Source organism: Rhipicephalus microplus, chromosome 10, assembly GCF_043290135.1.
Source record: "Rhipicephalus microplus isolate Deutch F79 chromosome 10, USDA_Rmic, whole genome shotgun sequence".
Classification (NCBI taxonomy): domain Eukaryota; kingdom Metazoa; phylum Arthropoda; class Arachnida; order Ixodida; family Ixodidae; genus Rhipicephalus; species Rhipicephalus microplus.
In genome coordinates, this window is record NC_134709.1 from 93,906,325 (window position 1) to 93,923,097 (window position 16,773).

Consider the following 16,773-nt stretch of genomic DNA (forward strand, 5'->3'; position numbering starts at 1 on the left):
TTGCTCAGAACAGCTGCAATAGTTTCTAGTGCTTTTCTTCTCCAAAGTGTTGGTCTCAGTGTATTTTGTGTAAATAAATGTTTTCCAACTTTCTCCCCATTACATGCACCATATGTTAATCTCCCATTCATAAGTACACACCTGACTACTAGGCGGCGTATCATTAGCACCAAATTTAAGATTTATTGCATGCCTTAAATCATAACCACCCTTCCCCCCCTCCCACCCAAAAAATAAAAACAAATGTGTGATGAGGTACCTCGGTAGTGGCAGAGGCGGCCAAGCGGCTAGCACTGGCATCAAAAGGAACTTCCATATTAGACTGCTTTACTTCCGTTCCCGGAGAAATCATGGGTTGTCGGCCGGTAAATAATAATGCCCTAAACAGTAAACACAAGGAAACGTCAAGCGGCGGATGTCCCGTGTAAACTGCGTGGAAAGAAGTGATCAATCAAATGTTGGGCACGTTTAGAGCGGTTGCGAAAGCCCTCGGCATCGAAAGTCCCCGCGTCAAAAAAGCGATCGGACAAACGTGTGTCCAAAACAACTGCGCATTTGGGTATAAACTCAATTGAAAGGTCTGGAATAAAACTTCTGGCTCAACCATTCAGTTCATTTGAATACTTGGGTAGTAGCACGCGAGAGGCGAGCCGGATATAAACCAATGTGATTGCTCCTGTACTACCCGGTCGTGTTTCATTTCGTTCACCTTCCTCCCCCTATTAGCGGCCCTACCAGAATATAAAGCTCACCTACCGCATAAACATAATCGCCCTTTGGCCGGGCGCAAATACAAACATGTTGTCGAGCAGATCAAGCAGTAGCTGCTCGCATCAAGAGCATGGAGCATAAGCATCGTCTTTCAACACTTGCGAGCTATAGCTCGCAAGTACCGCTTCGAGGCATCGTAAGTACGCATATAATTGGGCTATGAGACAATTATTGACACAATGTGTTATCGTGCGGTGTGAGAACACTTTTAATGCGCTGCTGTTTATAAGGTGGGCCCGCACTTCCAAGTAAACTACGCGTGCGTTCCAAAGTAAACAGCTCTCATTCGTCGTCGACACTGGATCCCGTTTCAACTTATTTATCTGGTGGCATTGATGCGTTCAGAGACGTTTAAAAAAAGGTAACAGGAGGAACAGCACGCACACAATCACGTCGAAACGTCGGCTGCAGTGCGCATACAAGCCCAGCAGTGGCGGCGGCTTGTGGCCCCCATACGACGGGTGGCGCCTCTAGCGACAGATTTTGTCCCTATATCAACCTTCGGGCGGAGTTTCGTGACCAGAAAAGCATTGAAGGACTGACTCTGGTACAAGGTACACAAAAACGGGACGACACAATATTTGCTTGAGTCATTTTATGCTTTATTGAAATATGTTACTTCCAAAAAAACAAAACGTCGTAACAAAACAATGACATTCGTTCTTGTCCACCACAATGACTCCCTATGTACAGTCTCGTTTCGCCCATCAATTTGGCTTGCTTCTATGAGTACTGAACAAGTAATATCACTGCACTGGTCCCAGGCAACATCGGAGCGCGTGAACTAGTGTGCTGGCTGTCACATTGGCCACGGCAGGTGCGCCACGTTGCCGGGAACGTCGTACAAGATGGTCAGGTCGAAGCCCATGGAGCAGAACATGAAGACCGATTCGCTGACGGCGAAGACGTCGGGCGATTCACGCACCATCTCTGTCGGATCTTCGACTCCGTCTGAAATTTTAGCAAGCAGGCTGTAATAACAGTGATGCAAGTTTTATACTACAACCTTCATAGAGGCATGATAACAGAAGCGACTACGTCATTGGCGTACATTTACACCCGTGTTTGCAGTCAGCAAAAATGTTTGCAGGATGCAGAAGCGCAGCAAATAGCTGCCACTAGGAGCGCTAGGCTGGACCGGGTGCGTCGACGCTACTCTGGATGGTTACTACAGTTAGTTAATTCGTTTTTTTTCGTGGCGCAAAAGCAATTGAGGTTATGCTGTGCCAGACACAAAGTATTTAGAAACGGGCGTTCAGTTGATGATGTTTAAGCTTTATTTAGAAAACCACATTCTTTCATAAAGTTTATCGCGTCCCGCACGGTTCCAGAGAATTTTCTCCTGGAAGCAGAGTTGGGTGTGTATTGCTTCGATAGTGTGCCGAAATATTTTTGTCTCCGTCTTCAATAGCAGGGCTTCAATTAGAACGTGTATAAGTGTTAGTGGTTCTTGGCCTTTTTCACATATGGCTGTTCTTCCTTTGTGAGTAAAAAATTGTGTGTCAAGTCAGTGTGCCCAATGCGAAGTCGGCATAGTATAAATTCAATAAATCGTTCTTGGTGACGGCACGTCTTCCATCCACCAAGTATAGGTTTCACTAGATGAAGCTTGTTACTCTTGCCCAAGTCCCGCTATTGCTGCCATTTTGTTAAATAAGCTAGACGAATTGCGTGCTGTCTTTATGGGGAATGTTTACTTTCGGTACTGTTTCATGAACTGCCATCGCAGCATATTTCTCTGCTGTTTTTGTTTTTAGGTATCCCAACATGGCTTGAGACCCAGCAGAACCGGATCGAAACTGCTTAACTACTTAAAGATACCATGTTTAAAATGTCCCCAATTCCGTGGCTCACACTTGGATTTCACATGTAGAGCTTATAGAGCGCTTAATTCTCATGTAGCGCTTATTGAGCGCTTATAGAGCGCTTAGAGCGCTTATAGAGCGCTTGATAGGACTACCCTTTCATGCGATGCTTGTTATGTTTGAACGACCGGAAGTTGTCTGAACGATCGGCTGAGAGAACACGCTAAGAATGCTAGAAACGGGAAAGATGGTTTTCTTGTTCATCACTGCACAGAGTGCAAATGTGTTCTCCTCTTCAAGGACACAGCGACGCTATACAAGCACAGAGATGAGCGCACCCGAGTCATTGTCGAGGCCGCGCAGATGGCACGCGAACAGGTGCCTTGTATTAGCAAGCCCTCCGTGGCTCTGTCCGAGAAGGAACTCAGGTTCCTCGAAGTTTTCGGTGCGCGCAGGTAGTTATATTATCTTTACCTTTCTGTTTCGTTTTCTTATATATTTCTCTTTGCCGTTTATCAGTGCTTTTGTTTTTATTTTTTGTTTTTGTTTTTTCTCTTACTCATGTTCTTCTCTTTGTGCCATATGGTTTTTATCACATGGTTACTGTCTCCTCTATATATTTTTGCGCTTTGCGCAATAAACTCAGTTGGAAGTTAGCGCTCGTGTCTTTCGTGTTCTTCTTGTCTCTGTGTCGTCGTTTTGTTCTCGCGCTATAGCTATCGTCATGCAGCGGTGAGTTTGAAACCACTCTTCTACACAGTAACTCTAGCCTCGACATGTGCGCCTCGTCAATTAGTGTAACAAACGATGCTTTGAAACGGTGCTTTAACATGTTGCAAAGTTTTTTTCTGTCTCGATGTACAGCTAAGATGTAGCGCTTATTCTTTTTATTTATGTGGCTTAAAAATCATGCCTTCCTGGAAATACCAAATGGGCCATCATGAAATTCGCTTTAGAACTTTTTCTTTATTTTATGTAATACTACTACATAAGCTCTAGAATAAAAGCGAAAAGTTATATTTATATCAGCGTTCATTAGTTTCACATGACCACAACGTCATTTCGCTGGCTCATTCACTCTAAGTTGATACCACTTATCGTTCTGATTTTTCAATGGTGAAGTCGAAACGTGCGCACAAATCAGTGCGACTAGAATTAACCTGACAGAATAAAGGTCCTAACAAAGCTCGTCACCCCGCTAGATTACGTTTTTTTTTCTGCCGGATTTTGTTAATTCGGATGGTCGCTCTCGCACATGACTTACCGATGTCCACGCAGTGCCTTCTTCGCGCGACGCCACCGTAGATGATGCCGATGCTTGCGGCTACCGAAAGAGCCAACAGGACTTCCTTGAGGGCGCGGGACCGCTGCAACTACAAAATACGAACTTCTCAACACCATCGTCAGTCTCACTACGCCCACTGCAGGGCAAAAGGCCCTTTCCATGTTCCGCCACTCAACCCGATTCTTACGCATGCCGTGGCCATGTTATACACGCAAACTTCCTAATCTCACCAGTCACCTAACTTTCTGTCGCCCCTTTGCGCGTTTGACTTCTCTAGAAATAGAGCCGGTAGCTAGTAATGATTAGTGGTTATCTTCAAGTGTGTCCTGCCCATGTCCTTTTTTATAAAGTATATGCACACACTCTGCCATCATTCACGATATATTTTAACGTATATATATATATATATATATATATATATATATATATATATATATATATATATATATATATATATATATATAACGCGACACCCGTACTTACTACAACTGCGGGCTACCTGGACACATCGCTAGGTACTGCTACCGTCGCCAGCAGCAGCGAGCCCCACGATTCAACGTGTACACGCCCTATGTACCTGCTGGCGAGTCTCGACCATTTCAGGGCTCTTTCCAACAGCAACACGCAGCACGTGCTGACTCGCCTTGCTCCGACCGCAGCGTTACCCCACCACCCGCACTCCAACAGCGATCCCCGCCTCCGCGTCGCCGCTCGGGGACGCCACCACCACTGGAAAACTAACTGGTGGGACCAATGGGGGCGAAACCGCAAAATCATTTTCCGCAAGACCCCCTTGTGTTGTAATGGTTGAGAGCAAAGTGAGTGTTTTTGTAGACAATGTGAGTACTGTTGCACTATTTGATACTGGTGCTGCCGTTTCCATAATGCGCATGTCTTTTAAAAATTGCCTTGGGACGAAAGTAATGTTTGTTTGGAATCGGAGTGCTACGTTCTGCGGCGTAGGGGGAGAAACGTTGAGCCCGGTTGGAGTTTGTTCTGTTTTACTTTCTGTAGGAAATAAAACGTTTCCAGCTGAACTAATGGTGCTTGCACGAGTGACCCACGACGTCATTCTAGGTATAGATTTTTTGCGGGAATGTGGTGCAACTCTATATTTTGGTAGTGGTGGGATTATTTTTCGTCCCGTGTTGCCGTCTCCATTGACGAAAGATACCGTTGATGACTGCTTGAAAGGGTTATCCGTGTCTGAAGACGTCTGCTTGGCCTCGCATACCGATGTGTTTGTGCGTGTAAACTCTTCGCGTTCTTGTGCGGCTTCTTAATACGGTTTAGCTGAGCCGCACTTCAGTTATGCACTTAAGAAAAACGTTATTGTGCCTCGTTGCCTCGTGCTCACCATCGATGGTTGTGCCGATTTGTGAACTGTGAACGTTTCGCGCAGCCCATATATCTGCCTGCAGGACTTAAATTGGCAAGCTTTCAAGAGCAAAGTACTCTTACCATACGGTCACTCCAACTCTCGGTGGATGTAAAGAAACCCCACGCCAACTCGTACCCCGACTATTCTGCCAGCAGTTACCATATGATTAACAAGTCACTTCCATCAACTGAACGGTCGCTGCTTCACGAGATGATTGCACGCTACGCCTCAGTCTTTGACATTGCCCAAGACGCGACGTCTACCGCTACGCCACCGTCTTCACGTACGCAACACCGCATCTATACAGTCCAAGCGCCGCTCCACTACTCTTCTTCTTCCGCGCCCCGTAGGCTCGTGCATCTTCGTTTCAATATATATATATATATATATATATATATATATATATATATATATATATATTGCAATTGGTACGAGCCGAGAAAGAAGCAGAGGAAGACGTGAACTTGTGCAGATGCCGACGCCATTACTACCGAACCAGCAACCTCGCCCTGCTAATAAACACCCTTCGACTTTAACCGTAACAATTTTGTGATGGAGGTGGAGGGTACTCGCCCAAGATGACAGAGCCACTGCCGCTAGGTCCTCGCCCTCGCCGAAGCCGACGCCTCACGCGGCTGCATCCAACACTACCGGAACTCGAGATGTCGAACAACGGTGACTTACAGTCATCTTCAACTTTCCCGGTGCGGACACCCGGTGCCTGGATGCGTCAGTTGGAGCCACGCCCTTTCTCAGGGAAACCTGGCGAGGACGTGGAAGAATGGCTGACACACTACAAACGCGTGAGCAAATGCAATGGCTGGGATGCTGCGGCTCAGCTAGAGTATGTTGTTCTCTTCCCGACAGACACTGCTCTTGTGTGGTTCGAGAACCACGAAGAGTCGCTAACAACCTGGGATCATTTCACTATCCTACTCAAAAAGTGCTTTGAAGATTCTGCTGCGAAAACAAAGCGAGCCGAGCAGACATTACTTCAGCGTGCTCAAGTGCCAGGTGAGACAAGTACCACGTACATTGAGACGATCCTGAAGCTGTGTAAGACGGCGAATCATCGTATGTCCGAAGAGGGCAAAGTCGGGCATCTTCTGAAAGGCATTGCCGAAGACGTGTATACCTACTTGTTTGGCAAGGAGAGCCTCAATTTGGTAGCTGACGTGATCCATCATTGCCACGGGCTTCAGACCTTGAAGCTACACCGTATCACGCCACAGTTCAGCATGTTGGTGAATGTTGCGACGGTTGCAAGCATCGAAGACAGCTGCAGTATTCATTGGGACCTTGCTACCACTGTGAGGTAAATCGTCCATGAGGAACTCGAGCGACACAGCAAATCAATGAACGCCGTGAAGGCCGAACAGCTCGGCTACGTTTTTAATCAACCTCGCGAAGCTGCACCGGTGGTTTCTTCACTGTCAGCCATGCCAGGCGTTGCAGACCGTTGAACCGACCCCCTACAACCACACCACCATACGTTTCCTGACGACGTGATGTATGACAAACGCGCTTATCGGGGTACGACGACGAATCGGCACTTGGAATATCATGTCTACTACTCGCAGCGTCCGAGGGCGGCTTATCCCGAAGTGTACAACGTCGGTCCCCCTTCACCTGTTTGCTATAGCTGTGGTGCGACAGGACACATCTCTCGTTTTTGTCACCGTCGCCGCCAGACGAAGTATGGCCCACCACCTACTTAACCGAACTTTGAAGGCGTCAACGATGATCATTGGCCAGCAAAACATCGCGCAACAAACGCTATAGGCTCGCTACCCAGGAATTCCTTCCGCCATTTTAACAAGAGGAGTGACTCGCCAGCTTCAGACCGCAGCCTGACGCCATCAACCAGTCGCTCACGCCGTTCACCATCCCCACGGCGATGTCCTACACCACCACCTCTATCGGGAAACTGGCCGGTGCGGCTGATGGAGGTAAGGTCGTCGACCGGTCTCCATCTCTGCAAACTGCTCCTCTTCATATTATGATGTCCCAAAACAAAGTGTGTGTGTTAACTGATAGTGTGCCTGAAACTGCCTTAGTGGATACTGGCGCTACGGTTTCCCTCATGAGTGACAGATTCAAGGAAATGCTTGGTCGGAAGATCATGTTCTCGTGGAAAGGTGGTGTGACGTTTCGTGGTGTCAGCGGAGAGTGCCTCGTTCCTTTAGGTATTTGTGTTGCAATTGTTTTGTTTAATGCTGAATATCTTGTCACGGAATTTTTGGTATTACAGCGGTGCACTCATGATGTGATTCTTGGGATCGGCTTTCTTCATGATTGTGGTGCTTCCGTTAATTGTGGTACGGGCAAAATTACGGTGAATAACACGCTTTTGTCTAGCTTGATGAGACATCTTTACCGGGGAAAAACTGTTTCGTCGTGTCTAATGATTTTCTTTTAGCGCCATTGTCTTTATCACGTGTTCCTGTTAATCTTGCTGTTGCCGACCTTTCATCGTTTGACGCGCAAATTCCACCACTTGCGACGGGTTGCGCGAAGAAAAATGCACTTGGGCCTCGTTCTCTCGTGACAGTTGTGAACGGCGCCTCAAGCTTATGGGCTTTCAATTGTCCTTTGGTGCCTGCCGTTCGTCCTCGTGATATGAAACTTGCTGATTTCGACGAAATCACGTACGCCACTATCACCGTTTCAAGCGAAGAGCAGCAGTCTGAAACAAGCAAACCCCACAGAAGCAGTTCTGAAGAAGAGATCTCAAGAATGATCTGCAATTATACCCTCACACGAACGCCACGCGCTTGCACGTGTCCTTATGACACATCTTTCGGTGTTCAATTTCACACAAGGTGACACGGAGACTTCACTACCGCGTTCTTGTGCTCATCGCAGAATTGACACCGGATCTGCTCACCCCGTTCGTCAAAAACCTTACCGTGTGTCTTCGACAGAGAGGGCAGTGATAGCTGAACAAGTCACTGATATGTTGCGGAAAGGTGTTGTCCAAGAGTCATCTAGTCCATGGGCAGCACCTGTGATCTTAGTAAGAAATAAGGATGAATCGTGGCGCTTTTGCGTTGACTATAGAAAACTAAATACGGTCACCAAAAGATGTGTATCCTCTTCCTAGACTTGATGACGACATTGATTGCCTGCATTCCGCTGCCTACTTTTCGTCACTGGATTTGATTGATTGATATGTGGGGTTTAACGTCCCAAAACCACTGATGATTATGAGAGACGCCGTAGTGGAGGGCTCCGGAAATTTTGACCACCTGGGGTTCTTTAACATGCACCCAAATCTGAGTACACGGGCCTACATTTCCGCCTCCATCGGAAATGAAGCCACCGCAGCCGGGATTCGAACCCGCGACCTGCGGGTCAGCAGCCGAGTACCTTAGCCACTAGACCACCGCGGCGGGGCATGTCACTGGATTTGCGATCAGGGTATTGGCAAACACCCATGCACCCGAACGACAAAGAGAAAATGGCCTTTGTGACACCGGATGGTCTTTATAAATTTAATGTTATGCCATTGGGTCTTTGTAATGCACCAGCAACATTCGAACGATTTATGGACACAATACTTCGAGGACTTAAATGGGAAATTTCTTTGTGCTACCTAGATGATGTGGTGATTTTTGGCAGCACACTGAACGAGCAATACAGACGTCTCAGTCTTGTTCTGGATTGCATACAAAAGGCCGCCTTGTTCCCAAACTCTAAGAAATGTCGTTTTGGTGAAACGCACACATTAGTACTTGGGCATATTGTTGACAAAAATGGAGTAAGGCCAGACCCACAAAAAATCGTGGCCGTCAGCTCTTTCGAACCACAAAAATCGGTGCGGGAATTGAGGAGCTTCTTGGGCCTATGCTCTTATTTTCATCGTTTCGTTCCGAGGTTCGCTGACGTGGTGTATACCCTAATATGTCTTTTTCAAAAGGACGTCCCTTTCAACTGGACTTCGGCTTGCGACGATGCGTTCCGCCAGCTAAAGTTTCTACTAACGTCGGGGCCTATACGGCATCACTTCGATGCGTCCTTGCCTACAGAAGGGCATGCTGATGCTAGTGGCATCGGCATCGGTGTTGTACTTGTGCAGCGTCATCAAGGAGCTGAGCAGGTAGTGGCTTATGCCAGTCGCTCTTTCAACAAAGCTGAACGCAACTATACCGTAACAGAACAAGAATGCTTGGCAGCTGTTTTTGCGGTACACAAATTTCGACCCTATATCTGTGGATGTCTGTTAACTATCGTTATCGACCATCACGCTTTATGCTGGCTGGTGAATCTTCGTGACCCGACTTGTCGACTGGCACGTTGGGCTCTTTCACTTCAAGAGTACGACTTCGTCATCTCGTTCAAGTCTGGACGCCGCCAGGCAAATGCCGACTGTCTTTCCCGACTTCCCCTGAAGACGACTTAGTGTCAAGAAGACAGTTTTGATTACTGTTTTGCCTCCATTTCTTCCGCATTCCCAGACTTGAGTACTTTCAAGAAAGAACAAGAGCGTGAAAGAACAAGAGCTTGCAGCCAATACTTGCCGCGGCATCGCGTCCTCATGTGAACGGCAGCTTTTGTGTCCATGACGGCCTTCTATACAAGACAAATTATTCGGCTAAAGGCGCACGTTCCCTTCTAGTCGTACCACAGAGCTTACAATTTGACATACTAAAGGCCATGCACGATGATGCAACAGCTGGTCATTTGGGGTTCATCAGAACATTGAATAGGACATAAGAGCGTTTTTACTGGCTCAGAACGCGGGACACAGTGAAGCACTATGTCGCAAGTTGTGAACAATGCCAACGCTACAAGCGGCCCACGACTCCTCCGCCAGGTCTTCTCCATCCGCTGCCATTTCTTCATCTACAATTTCATCAAGTTGGTATCGACCTTTTGGGCCCATTTTCACGCTCGTCTAACGACAATCGATCGGTGATAGTGTGCGTCGACCATCCTACCTGTTACGCAGAAACTGCAGCGAAACCATCCTCGACAGCGGCATGCGTGGCCATGTTTTTTGCTTAGATTCATCATTCTTCGGCATGGCCCTCCCAGAGCGATCATTAGCGATCGTGGTCACAGTTCGTGGCGGACGCCGTCGAAGAACTGGTTCGTCTGTGCAATTCGCAGTTCCGCCATTCATCCCCGTATCACCCTCAGGCGAATGGGCTGGTAGAAAGTACGAACAGAACTCTGACTAACATGATGGCCATGTAAGTATCGTCTGACCACATGGACTGCGACGACGTTCTCCCCTCCATTACTTATGCGTATAACACGGCCAAACATGAGACAACCAATTACAGTCCTTTTTACCTCCTTTACGCACATTCACCATTAAGCTGCATCGATACTATTCTACCGTTTGACTTCCATAGCGACTACTCTGTCTCCAAGACACTCTGCTTAGCTGAAGAAGCCCGGCGTATCGCTCGTCTTCGTACTGTGGCTTCGCAACACCGATCAAAGGAAAGATATGACAGCCGCCATCAGTCTGTAGCATACTGCAAAGGAGACTTTGTGTGGTTGTCGACGCCACAACGTAAACGGGACCTATTCAAAAAGTTTTTACCTCAGTACAGTGGCCCGTTCGTCATTGTTGATCGCTTGAGCGATTTGACATACGTGGTGACATCGGCTGGCCATCGGTCAAACCAGACTCAGCTGGTGCATGTCGCCCGCCTTAAACGGTTTCACCCTCAACATTCAGAACGATTGATACTCGCCCAGCTGGCTTCGTCTGGGAGCCAGGAAATGCAACGGGTATGAGCCGAGAGAGGAGAAGAGCAGGAAGACATGAACTGGTGCAGATACTGACACCATAACTACCGAACCATCAACCTCGCCCTGCTAATAAACACCCTTGAACTTCAACCCTAACAATATATATATATATATATATATATATATATATATACGCAACAAAAATACTCCAGAAAAAGACTCCAGTCCGCGGAATTGAACGTCGAACCTCTGTGCGGTGAGTGCGAGGCATTAGCCACTGAACGGCGTAAGAGCACCTTTTTCAACTTTCAGACGGCAAGCTATTTATATCTACCACTTACCACTGGTGATGGGCGTCTCAGGAAAAACTATCCTGTTTTCAGCATTACCAGCGAGATGGCGACGAGCGGGCATCGCCTGATCGTCACGATGCGGCGGCGTGCCCTCTCATCCCCCCCCCCCACGTACTTTGCCGCGCGAAAAGGAGGCTGGTAGAACATTCACGCGAACACTCGCATATCTCGCGGTGTGGAGAATAGTATGCCACGGGCTTTCATTGGAACGATTCTTTTGTAGTTACCGGACGCACAAAGGTCACTGCACTCGTGGCGCAGTCTCCGTTTGCGAAAAGGGCACACTTTTCAGACACAGCCAAGTAACAACTGAGGCGCTTACTCGTGTTCATCTGTACCTGTCAGTACGTTTCGTGCGTGATTTGTGCGTCAGAAACGCGGAGCACGCTTAGATCTGCTTGCCATTCTCCACGTGACCTTACAATTTGTTGCTATCGCGTTCATTGATTACCCTTTGCGGCCTGGCTGCGACTTTTTTTTTCTTGGTCCCCTCTAAGGTATGTCCTCAACACCATGTCATTCCCTGACCCGCTCTGCTCCCTTCTTGTACCTTGAGATGACACGTATCATTTTACTAACAGCTCCTCGCTGCATCATCCTTAGTATAAGGTGGTGGTTGTGGTAGCGGTTAAAAGAGGCAAAAGGTACCTAATTTGTGTCGCCAAGTCGGAAGCACGGCGCAGTGCCTTCAGTTTAAGGTGATGCCTTTTTTTGTAAGCTTGCGGGTTTCTCTTTTGTAGGTATTGCAGATGTACTCTCTAAAAAAGATCGAGTAAAAAGGGCGTCGTTTTGTCTCACAACAATAATCGTCATCTATCCTGCGTTCTATTCTTGCGCTATCGCCGCGCGCCTGGTACACGCCGGCCACGAACGACATGCACGTTATGAGCGTTACATAGCATCCCTGATAGGAAAAAGACCAGCGCCGAGTTTTCAAGAAAGGAAAGGCACGCAAGCCTGATGACGATTATTGTTGTGGGACAAAAATGCGCCCTCTTTACTTGATCTTTTTTAGAGTGTCTTCATGTCGTCTACCTCCCACATGATCTTCTACTTAACAAACAAGACTTTTCGGGCTCCAGGCACAGACGCAGACCAAAACGTGCATGCATACCAAGCGCCATCTACCAACTATTCTTACAGTGAAGCTGCACGTCTAGCTAACGCAAGGTCTGGCGTATAGCTTCTACAGAGAAAAACGGCACACATCTAGACAACGATCGCGATGAAGGGTTTGGTGCCCCTCGCCGTGACCGACACCTTTTTCGCGAGTGTCGCCATATCCGCCGGCGGCATTTCCAAGTGATTGATATACCCTTTTTACTCGTTCCATACCAATTGCGCTGAGACCTCTCTTCAACTTACGCTTCTGACAAAGCGGGAGACGAGCGCTGTTCTTGTTTACCTTCTTCGAATTGGGGCGGGGGGGGGGGGGATGAGATTGGAAGCGAGCACTCGGAATTTCTCAGGTAGCTACCTGGGTCAGCTGCTTATTGATAAAGAAAATTCACAACGCAAAAAAAGAATTCAGCTTCACTGTCATCCTGTTTATCACAATTCTTCCCCCTCATAGGAAGATTTTTTTTGTAGAGTAAAGAGACATAATTGTGTATTTCCTTGTCGCCCCAGAAGTTGCGCCGCCTAGCCATATTCAACGCGCATTTTCTCGATATGATTGACATGTGGGGTTTAACGCCCCAATACCACCATATTATGATTGTGGGAGACACCGTCATGGTGGGCTGTTGAATTGCGCATTTTCTTGATTGAATTGATTGACATATATGTGAGGTTGAACGTCCCAAAACCACCATATGATTATGAGAGACGCTGTAGTAGAAGGCTCCAGAAAGTTCGACCACCTGGGGTTCTTTAACGTGCACCCAAATCTGAGCACACGGGGCTACAACATTTCCGCCTACATCGGAAATGCAGTCGCCACAGCCGGGATTCAATCCAGCGACCGGCGGGTCAGCAGCCGAGTACCTTAGCCACTCGACCACCGCGGCGGGGCATTGCGCATTTTCTTACCTGCTGGCCATCGCTCCTGTGCTGGGACATACGCAGCGCCAGGCAGGTACCGGCCATGTGGAGCAGCGACCACCACATCCAGTTTATGAGCAGCGCGTCGTGCATGACAGGGTAGTGGCGACGCGACGCGCACACCATCATGACCAGCGAGCCCACGGAGGCCGCGTGCACCGCACCGCTAAGGCAGGCCACAAAGTCGTAGACGTCCCGCCGAGACGGAGCCACGAGCACGCCGCGCCAACTGAGGTACTGCGCGTAGTTCCACACGAGGAGGAGCCGCGGCGCCACGTGCAGTGCGATCACCGTGCGCCAGATGCTGCGTTGCGGCCAGACGTCGGTGACGTCACCGAGCGAAGGCCACAAACTGGTCACCGATGTCCTCTGCAGAAAAACAGCAGTGATCAAACTATTTAAGGATTTTTTCATTCAAGTGCCACCCCCTTTTATAGTGAAAGGCTGCTCTTCTGGCGAATGCCTCAGAAATCTAGTTGTGGCTGATGGACACCGCCGATGTAAATAAATCTCTTGTTCGACGTACACGCTAACCACAGCGAAGTTTGACAGCACGGCTAACTTTACAGTGACTTAAACAGCTTTTATTTGGCACGTGATTCCTGATAATACTGCATCCTACAAGGTGCGCATCAAAAATATTCGTACTATTTTAATGATGGAACGGTGACTTGCAGCTTATCTTTCACCTGTCTTACACACTTACCACCAATTACGCTCGTCCATCTTTCAGCGTCCCTTCAGAAAACGCAGAGAGATCGAAGAAAGGAAACCCGCTTGTCTTCTTTTCTGCCTAGTCTTCTCTCTCTGAAATTCTTCTCCACATTAGGGGCCGTCATTAATTTGCACCGAAATCTCTGAGGCTGTCAGTTACTGCTATCTTCAATGCAGGTCGCAAACGTAACTTACCGACTGCTTTCACCAAAGTCGCGAGCGCTATTGACGTCCTCTATAATCAACAGTGCAGCATCCAGAAAAAGCAAGTAACTAAGTGATTGATATGTGGAGTTTAACGTCCCAAAACCATCATATGATTATGAAAGACGGTGTAGTGGAGGGCTCCGCAAATTTAGACCACCTGGTGTTCTTTACCGTGCACCCAAATATGAGCACACGGATCTACAGCATTTCCACCTCCATCGGAAATGCAGCCGCCGTAGCCGCGATTCGATCCCGTGACCTGCATTCCGGTCAGCAGCCGAGTACATTGGCCATTAGACCACAGCGGCGGGGAAAGTACCGAAGTGTGAAAACGTTGGTTTGGTGAAATTTAGGTGCGGGTTAAACAACATGAGGTCGTTACGCAAATTAAGTCTCCTAAAACAACGTGTTTCTAAGCCATATTGTTGTATTGAATGTTTTTTTTTTTCTTGGGAGACGTATTTGCGCCACCTTAGACACTCACTGCCTGTTCCACACTACGTGGACTGTATCAAACACGCCTCCATAAAATTATCTGTGACTGCACGAGTCAAGTTTTCGCTACGCCACGTGCGGTCTACGATCCTACGTAGCTTTATCGCTATTTCTACCGCCAGTAAAATTGTGTACGTTTCTGAATGTACATAAACTATACCTAATGATATGCACGTTGTGGACGCAGCTTGTGAACGTACCGGCCTTCCACAATGACGGCTTTGAAAGTGGTGGTTCACCTGCTTCAATGTGATAACGACGTGACAATGAAATAAGCTGCATGATAATGAATAGGTAGCATTGACGCGAAATCAGGAATGTCACATACTTCAACGCTATTTCTCTAGCACGGCGACATTAGTAACGTCATTGCGAGAAATCTATAGCCGATGTTCGTGCCACAGAGCTGCCTAGCAGAGCACGTTCAGCGTCACTTGGCACTATGTCTACGTATACATGGGCAACCATTCTCAAAAATGCTTTGTACGATGATTTTATTTGTACCGTAACCCTACCTTCGCATTGGCATCACACAACGCGCACAAGAAAGTGATAGTGTTGATACACACCTGACACGTCATGGTAGCCATCTCAGCATGCTGGAATACCATCGCCGTTGCCCAACAAGCAGCTATGGTGAACAGTGGCACACGAACTCCTACAAGAATTAAGCAGTTGTCGTTGGCTTGAAGCGTCAGCTCCACAAGATCCATGGGAACCTCCGGATACGATCACACGTTCCACAGCGCAGACATTTCTTATTCTGAGTGGGCACCTATCCACTACTGGGGTCAGCCCAAGCATATGGACGTCACATTACTATCGTGTAAGTTAAAACGGCAACTGAAACTGAAAATCCGGCTCAAATTACGACAGTGAAAGGGCCCTCGTCTTTTTCAGCTCTACTTTAAAAAAATTCTAGTGGAGACCTTTCGCCACAATCGTCGTCCTCTCATCATTGTGACGGCGCATACCTCGCAAGCTTATGCTGCCCAAGGGCCAGGCAGCCTGTTCCATTGCGGAAAAAGGGGGGGGGGGGGGGGCGTGCTGTTCATAATATTGCCCCCATGTTTAGTATGTAAGTAACACGTTCACTGTATATACCATGTCCGTATGTGCGTTCGTGCGTGCATTTGTGTTCTACCGTTACAATAGGTAACTTGTCAGCGCGCCAGAGTTCCTCATAACAAGAAGAAGCCAAAGACCACAGTATTTTATTGAATGTTAAAGAACTTCCACATTACCTGTATGCGTCTGTGACATCACAACTTTGTATCAGGGCCTTATAGTTCTACATTGGCGCTGCTGTTGGCTGCAACCCTGAGCCTCTTAGTGTGATGTTAGATGATGTTTGCCAGCTTATGGCAGAAAGCAGGACAAACATTCGCAGTCATCTGTAGGTAGGCCACCATGCACACCCCTTTGCATTGACCATGGACTCGATTCCTTGTTTCTTTGGATTCCTTTCACTATCTCTATTCCTCCGCCGTATTTGTTTGTGCATCTATCTTTTTCTTGTCATTGCCCATAGCTGTGCAATCATATCGCCGCATTGGACGCTCGACCTGCAAATCCTATGCTCACCCTGACCACGAACCTGAACCTCCTTGCTGCAGAAACGGATGGCCTGTCTGTAACTGCCATCATTGACACCGGTGCACATATTTCCACTACGAGCTCGGATCTAGAGAAGGAGGAAGAGGAAGCGAAGAAATGAAAGGCTGGAAGGTCAACAACCAGACGCACGTCCAGTTTGCTACCCGGCACTGGAGGAAGGGGTTAGAGGATTAAAAGAGAACAAAGACAGAAGTGAAGGGCAATGTGGGGGTACAAGTGACCTTGTCCATTGCACGCTTATAATCGGACGCGTAGTCCTGTCGTCTTTAGAAAACTTAGCAATGCCCGCGTCGCTTTGCAGGCCTGCGACGCGTAGAGCCATGAACCGAGGATCTTCTCTTCGGAAAAAGATCAATCTAGTGTCTGTAACGTTTCGCGTAGCAAGTTGCGTTCACT

At 47.8% G+C, this 16,773-nt stretch overlaps 1 protein-coding gene across 1 annotated transcript; it reads right to left on the reverse strand.

The window, feature by feature from the left end:
• Positions 1-1,417: 1,417 nt before the first annotated feature.
• Positions 1,418-15,473, reverse strand: LOC142774329 (post-GPI attachment to proteins factor 2-like). Its single transcript, XM_075874722.1, has 4 exons — positions 15,330-15,473; positions 13,333-13,713; positions 3,841-3,949; positions 1,418-1,722 (listed from the first exon to the last, which is right to left on the reverse strand). The coding sequence occupies exons 1-4, from the start codon at positions 15,471-15,473 to the stop codon at positions 1,571-1,573; spliced, it is 786 nt and encodes a 261-aa protein (XP_075730837.1). The 3' UTR covers positions 1,418-1,570.
• Between the last annotated feature and the right edge of the window lie 1,300 nt (positions 15,474-16,773).

Excerpts from the sequence above, each read along its gene's own strand:
- LOC142774329 (XM_075874722.1), bottom strand. The coding sequence starts at position 15,473 with ATGGATCTTGTGGAGCTGACGCTTCAAGCCAACGACAACTGCTTAATT. Across the intron at positions 13,714-15,329 it reads TGGCTACCATGACGTGTCAG|AGGACATCGGTGACCAGTTT; the intron begins GTGTGTATCAAC and ends GTTTTTCTGCAG. Across the intron at positions 3,950-13,332 it reads ACAGGAGCGATGGCCAGCAG|TTGCAGCGGTCCCGCGCCCT; the intron begins GTAAGAAAATGC and ends CGTATTTTGTAG.